Here is a 7,133-nt window from a genome sequence, read left to right as displayed (position 1 = left end):
ACAAAAGGTCATTTATGATTCCAATGACTGTATTTGTCGCGAAACTCACAGGAATCCAACACCTAAAGTAACTGACAATCCTAAGAAAAGGGTCGAATGGTAATTCCACTATAAAAATCACAGTCACTTCTTTTACTTTTTCCCATGCACCCCTCCCTCCCTCACTTTTCCCCCAGTGTTTCTCCGGTGCCTAAATACTTGCAACTCCCAGAACCCCACACTTTTTACTCCCTCCCCTCGCTTTTTCACCCCCAACTCTGTCAAGAAATACCAAACCTGACTACTTGGGACAAACTAAAACACACAAGACTAGTAAACACTGACAAAGTTGTTGAACTAAAAAAAAAAAAAAATTTCAGAGAGAGAGAGAGAGATGAATAAAGGGTGTGCCTTTGTGCCTTGTGGTGGTTAAGCAGTGTGCAGGTGCCAAAGACGATAGAGAATTTCAGTTGGGTTTGAGCAGAGAGTAGGCTTAGCTAGCTAGTGGCAGTGTTTTCAGGCAGAAGTAGATAGATATATAGATAGACATAGATATAGAGAAAGGCAGAAGAAAAACGGAAAGAAAAAAGAAAAGTGGTAGAGAGAGAAAGGGAGATTAGAGAGAGAGAGAAGATTATGGTGGGCTCAGGAGCAACAGATAGGGGCAAAGAAGCTGTTGGGATGATGGCCCTTCATGAGGCCCTCAGAACCATCTGTCTCAACACCGACTGGACTTACTCTGTTGTCTGGACCATCCGTCCCCGCCCGTATGACCCCTCCCCCTCTCTCTCTCTCTCTCTCTCTCTCTCTCTCTCTCTCTCTCTACCCTTGATCTGTGCTGAACTTTGGATACTTTGATTTTTAGATGGTTTTCTTTTCTAGGTTTAATTCACTTTTTGTTATTATTTTGTTGCAGGAGAGTTAGAGGTGGTACTGGCTGCAAGGTTGGGGATGACAATGGTAGCTTGTAAGTAGCTATTTAATTCAATTTTTGCTCTGTTTTCTCTCTGTTTTTAGAAATGGGTTTTTGGTAATTTTGTGATTAAAGTACTGAAAATTTTATGTAAATTCTTTTTTGTTCTTGTTTTTTTGTGGAATTTGGTGAAGGATGTTGATGTGGGAAGATGGGTTTTGTCGAGGAAAAGTTTCATCAGATTGTCTGGAAGAAATTGATAGAGAAGATCCTGTCAGAAAGGCCTTCAGCAAAATGTCCATTCAGTTGTATAATTATGGAGAAGGGTGGGTACTTGGTATGTCTTTTTATTTTGTTGTTCTGTCTCTCTCTCCTCTCTCTAAAAAAACGTTGCAGGACATGAAGTTGTATGGAGTTGCAGACATGGGTTTTAGCCAAGTTGGCTCAACCCTCAGCACCCAAGTTTGAATTTAGTGTGTTTATTTTATCGTTTGTGAAAGAAGTTTGATGGGAAATGAGTTGTTTGTATGTGTGCTCTCATTGATTGCACTCATTTAAACAGGTTGATGGGGAAGGTTGCATCTGATAAGTGCCACAAATGGGTCTTCAAAGAACCCACAGAGTGTGAGCCAAACATCTCCAACTATTGGCAAAGTTCATATGATGCTGTATGTAGTCAAACCCACATATTTCTTTTTGCTTATTTATCAATAGCGCTAGTAGTTCACGCGGTTAAAGAGTATTTAAGCCCCACAAGCCCTACGACCGAGTCGTGGGTCGGAATTGCAGCTTCCTCCTGATTGATATGGTGTTAACTTTACTTTTATTGATGCTATTTATTGCAGCTTCCTCCTGAATGGACTGATCAGTTTGAGTCAGGCATTCAGGTCAGAACAGAAAAATAGTTCCTGTTTCACTGTTATTGGTTTCGTCGTTTTGTGAAGCTAAAGTTAATTTTTTTCCCCAGGTGTCAGTTGTCTTAGTTTTTTTAAACAGTTTAATTTAATTTTCACCAGACTATTGCTGTAATTCAAGCTGGTCATGGGCTTCTGCAGTTGGGCTCCTGCAAGATTGTGAGATTATGTATTCTTTTCGCTTCAATATATATTTGTATTTTTATGTTATTAATTTGTTGATTAAGAAAGGGGTATGAACAACGTGTGGTCAGATACCGGAAGACCTGCATTTTGTGCTAAGAATGAGGCATACATTTGAATCTCTAGGCTACCAGTCTGGTTTCTACCTCTCCCAACTCTTTTCGTCAAACCGAAACAATTCTGGATCATCAGTACTGCCCTCAATGCAGTCCCCGATGCCAATCCGCCCTCCTCCGCCTCTTTTCAGTTGGGCTCAAAGGCCTCTTCCATCTGCTGCAGCAACCATGCAGCTTCCTTCACCCAATTTTCAAAACTCTGCTGATAGACTTGGGTACAATCCTCAAGCTGGTAAAGACGAGACACACATGTTTTTGCTGCCTCATACGTCAGAAACACAGATGGGAGGAGACATGATGGGGGGAGGAGGAGGACGAGGAGGAGGAGAGCAGGAAAGTGACATCAAATGGCCTAATGGATTGTCCTTCTTCAATGCACTAACGGGGCGGTCTGATGATGCAAAGCTTTTGTTCAATCCAGAGAGCTCGGAAAACAAAGGTGGGGACGAAAATCACCACCACCAGAACTCGAATGCAAATTCAGATCACAATGAGTTTTTGAGCTTGGACTGCCATCTGGATGGTAGCGCAAGGAAGAACATGGAAAACAAGTACAAGAGGAGCTTTACTTTACCTGCAAGAATGGCTTCGTCGTCTTCGAATTCGGTTGACCACCATCAGCACCAGCCTGTCGGGTATCGAAACGCGGAAGCTGGTATGTACTCTGATGTCATGGAGACATTCTTGGAGTGAAATGGGGAGGGCTGTATTAGAGAGAGGGACAATGGGTGAAGAGTTGTATGTAGGCAAAGCTGCCCGTCTCCTTTGCTGATTATACTTCTGTTCTTTGATTTCATGCTCTTTATATCTTTTGTGTTTTTTTGGTTCTTTCAGTTAGCGAGACTTAATCAGTGATCATCATGTACTTGTAGTTAATCCATGAAGAGTTTTTCTCAATTTTGTTCTTTCTTCTAATTATTGCCACGGAATCTTAAATTAAATGTAAGCATTAAGAAAACCACCATGCTGCATCCTCTAGCGTAACTAAGTTGATTAGAGCATTATACTACCACTGTTGCACTTAAGTTCACCTCTCCTTGCCCTATATTGCTTGTACTAGGATAAAAAAAATCAACATAATAACATCCTTCAACTACTGCAAGATTACATGCACATGTAGCCACAACGGGCTTGGCTTGTACGATCCATAATGTCCCAATTGGGTGTCTAGTTGATCCAAAATACAACCACAGGACACAACTTATGGTGAGACCAATTTTTATAGGGTGATACTATCTACACAACCTTTTTTATTTTTTATACCATTTTTTTTAATTTTCGATTGTCGAATGAAGGATCAAAAGATAGAAATTAACATGAGATGTGTAGAAAGCAAAAAGGAGTGGCACTACCCTTCTTATATAGTTTTTATACAATCATATTTATACTGTGCAGTGGAGAAACAAATTGGTATCAAACTCGTCATCCATGAGATTCTAATCTAAGACCTTTTATTTACAAGTGAAAAGTAATACTATTAGACTGTAATACTAAGCAACCAAAAACTATCTACTTTAACTACAAATACAAAGAATGGATCATTTAATTGGACCCAAACTACAAAGCACCACCAGCACTGCCGCCGTTGTCGTCGACGACAATGGCGTCAACTCATTCTATAAACTCCTTCGTCGATGCTAATGGCAATGCTATGACGACGACAGAGATATCGAGGTTAGGCTAAGTGGATTGGAGGTCCGGCAATGTCGAGTGTTCATTTTTCATTTAATATATCAGTATATTAAACTAAAGGTGAGCTGATGATTGTTCATTTTTAATTTTCTAGTTTTCAAAATACTTTCTATGGGATAATTTTGGACATTTTCATGTTTTATTGAGTGAATTGAACATTTGTGCTGGGTCCGAATAAAAACTCCCTAGACAAAACTATGTAGACCACGTTCAATTCGACTTGTCTTATTAACCCAACTCGACTTTTGAATCATACGAGTAGGGGCTTGGATTGAAACATTTTCAATCGGATAAACAGTTAAGGGTTGTGGCCCAGCCCTCTTGAACAATTCACTTTAGCACAAATTGTAAACTGACACATAATTCAAGCTTTAAAAGGATTTCGATTTACTGTTGGGTTAGCATGAGTGGTAAGAGTAGTAACAAGTTATGATTATGATAGTTCATAATTCAATTTCTTTAGATATAAAGATAATAATAAGGGTAAATTACATATAGAGTTAAATTATACATTTTGGAGAGAGACAATATTTTATTTATTTCATGAGGTTAAGCCATCGTGAAGAGAGATTTTTCAATGTAACCGGTATACGAGATGATATATCACAAGCCATTATACAGACGGTAGGATATGTGCGTTAAAAAATTTAATAACTTAAAAAATAAAATTTCTCATCACTTATATAAAAACACGTGGTATACCTACCACATGTATCCTGATCACTATAATTTTTTTTTTTATTGTGAGACTAAACTTATCACCCTTCCCCTTAATGTAGATAATATAGTTAAAAAAAAAAAAAAAAAATTGGTCTTGCTCCTTTCTCCAATTTTTTTTTTCCGGTACTTCTCTCATTTTCTCTCCTCTTTCTTCTTCCTGCCTCTCTCTCCTCCACCTTCTACTTCGTCCTTCCCTCTCCTACTTTTCTTCATACTTTTCTTTCCCCTCCTCTTCTTCTTTATTGTTCCCTAAATTTATGAGTGTTTTTTATGAGAATGATTGAGATTTTTTTGTTTGTTTTGATTTTAGTATTTTTGGAAGTATTTGATTTTGAGGTTTGGATGCATGAATTTTGAAACTAATCTTGTAGAATTGCTGGAATTTTGAATGCTGATCTAGCCTAATTGTTGAAATTTTGAAACTGATCTTGCAAAAGTACATGAATTTTGAAAATGATCATGCAGAAGTGCTAAAATTTTTAAACTAATCTTGTAGAAGTGCTAAAAATTTGAAGTTGATCTTGTAGAAGAGCATGAATTTTGAAAGTGGACATGCAAAAGTGCAAAAAATTTTAAAATTATCTTGCATAAGTGCTAAAAAATTTGAAACTAATTTTGCAGAAGTACAGGAATTTTGAAGCTAATCTTACAGAATTGTTGGAATTTTGAAATTGGTCTTATAGAATTGCATGAATTTTGAAACTAGTCATGCAGAAGTGCAAAAACATTGAAGTTGATATTGTAGAAGTTTTAAATTTTTTGAAATTGATCTTGTAGAAGTGCATGAATTTGAAATTGATGTTGCATAATTGCTGAAATTTAGAAACTAATCTGGTAGAATAGCTAGAATTTTAAAACTGATCTTACCGATATTAGTTTTTACGAATTTAAAATTAGTTTGAAATTTTTATAGATGGTGTCTTTTTGTAGTTTTGGCTTGATTAAGTAACAAGTCTATTGGGAGCATGACTAGAATTTTAAAATTTTGGTTTGCTTGTTTTTGGATAGGTTTGTTGGGGTCTGGACTTTTGTCTCTCGTTGAAATGATTCAAAACTAGTGAAATTCTTTGAAAATGTATTTTGTGTTTTTGTCTTTATAGGTAAAGATCCCTAATAATTATTTGGTTTAACTTGTACGTTCAATCAAATTTACTTCATTTGAGAAGTTACGTACAATCATATGGGAAATTTCTTGATAAATTTGGAGCCAATGATCCAAGGAGACAACCAAAAGTTCAAGTTAGCAAAGCCAATTGGAGCCTAGTTATTGTTGATCCTAACAAAATATCCAATAATTGACCGATGTAGTGAAATATGTTATACTTTAACTTTCTTGTGAGGATGTAGTTGGCTTTGCTGACTTAAATTTTTAGTTGTCTTTTTATAATCGAACAAACACTACTTCAAGTCAAAAATAAAACACGTGGAAAAACAACACAACCAGATTTAAAGCATTTACCCAAATTGCACTACATTTCAAACAATGACAATGATGATCTACTGTGTCAAAAGTAATAAGATTATGACCTTCCAACTATGGAATGAAAGAGCTAAAAGTTGAGTTGTTGAAGCCTTTGCTTTTAGATATATCTGATTAGGTTAACAAATTCAACTTAAGATTAACGTTTGCTCTGCAGTGTTATTAAACGCATATTGTGAAGAATCATTATTAACAAGCCAAGTTTTCTTTTTCTGGTTAACGTTCCCAGAATATATAATACCTTTTGCTTTTCTTCAAAGTTCAAAGTAATAAAAAACCAAAGCGAAAGCTAAAGCCATTATATATTCTCTCAAAACCTTACATATATATAAACTAACTTCAAAATTACAAAATTAACAGATAAAAATCATTAATTAATGTAACTTCACAATTCACTTTGACTAATTTCCAGCTTTAATTGCATTATCATTAGTACTTTTCTTGGATGGCTCCATTGCGTGACATTTTTTGCACGTCGAAACAAGCCACCGGAAAAACCTCCGGCCATATAAGAATCTCCGCCGGAACACCACCGTCTTCACCCGGCTATTTTTCTTCGCCTTAACGGATTTCTCTTTTCTTTCAAGCTGATCCACTTTGATCACTTTCTTCCGCGAATTATTACGGCTTAAAGAAGCCGGCACGGGCATTGCTGTTATGAATTGCCACCTCTGCGAATTCCCATAAACTAGATGACTTGAAATATTGTTATTAGGTTTGTTGCCTTTGTTTGTATCGGATGATAATTTGGAGTGATACACGAACTTCCTCTCGGAATTGTCACTTGAGCTTGTCCTAGCACTGCTGCTACAACTGCTACTCCTACTGTTGGTGCTATTGCTTCTCGACGACATGAGAGAGTCCTTGCTGCTAATGCTGCTCGTCCGGCTTGTTCTCCGAGAAATATTATCAACGACCATAAAGCCGTTGCTAATAGGTTGAAATGGGAAGGCATGTGGCAAGAGCCTTCCATTGAGGAACAAGTGGTCTGCGGGGGAGTCTTTGCAGGGACCAGTGCTGGAGGCCGAGTCTGGGGTGAAGCACCCGAACTCAAAGTCGGAGTCTTGGTCGTGGATCAGAGTGCTCGGGAAGGAGAATGTGCCGGCGGAGGAGCTTTTTTTATGGCGGTTTTCCAT

The 7,133-nt window shown here is 37.4% G+C and overlaps 2 protein-coding genes across 2 annotated transcripts; one reads left to right on the top strand and one right to left on the bottom strand.

The window, feature by feature from the left end:
• The first annotated feature begins 315 nt into the window (after positions 1-315).
• Positions 316-3,002, top strand: LOC137716236 (protein RICE SALT SENSITIVE 3-like). The gene is made up of 7 exons (XM_068455660.1): positions 316-746; positions 896-946; positions 1,087-1,218; positions 1,455-1,560; positions 1,738-1,779; positions 1,909-1,965; positions 2,061-3,002. The coding sequence occupies exons 1-7, from the start codon at positions 616-618 to the stop codon at positions 2,796-2,798; spliced, it is 1,257 nt and encodes a 418-aa protein (XP_068311761.1). The 5' UTR covers positions 316-615; the 3' UTR covers positions 2,799-3,002.
• Positions 3,003-6,398: 3,396 nt separating this feature from the next.
• Positions 6,399-7,133, bottom strand: LOC137714554 (uncharacterized). The gene has a single exon (XM_068453745.1). It carries the CDS (start codon positions 7,131-7,133, stop codon positions 6,399-6,401), a length of 735 nt encoding a protein of 244 aa, XP_068309846.1.

The sequence above is a fragment of the Pyrus communis genome, chromosome 14 (assembly GCF_963583255.1).
Source record: "Pyrus communis chromosome 14, drPyrComm1.1, whole genome shotgun sequence".
NCBI lineage: Eukaryota > Viridiplantae > Streptophyta > Magnoliopsida > Rosales > Rosaceae > Pyrus > Pyrus communis.
Note: the sequence above shows the minus strand (reverse complement) of the source record. Positions and strands in the feature narration are given on the sequence as shown.

Coding starts and splice junctions, on each gene's coding strand:
- LOC137716236 (XM_068455660.1), top strand. CDS start 616: ATGGTGGGCTCAGGAGCAACAGATAGGGGCAAAGAAGCTGTTGGGATG. Junction 1,561..1,737: donor GGCAAAGTTCATATGATGCT/GTATGTAGTCAA, acceptor TATTTATTGCAG/CTTCCTCCTGAATGGACTGA. Junction 1,780..1,908: donor AGTTTGAGTCAGGCATTCAG/GTCAGAACAGAA, acceptor AATTTTCACCAG/ACTATTGCTGTAATTCAAGC.
- LOC137714554 (XM_068453745.1), bottom strand. CDS start 7,133: ATGGAAAACCGCCATAAAAAAAGCTCCTCCGCCGGCACATTCTCCTTC.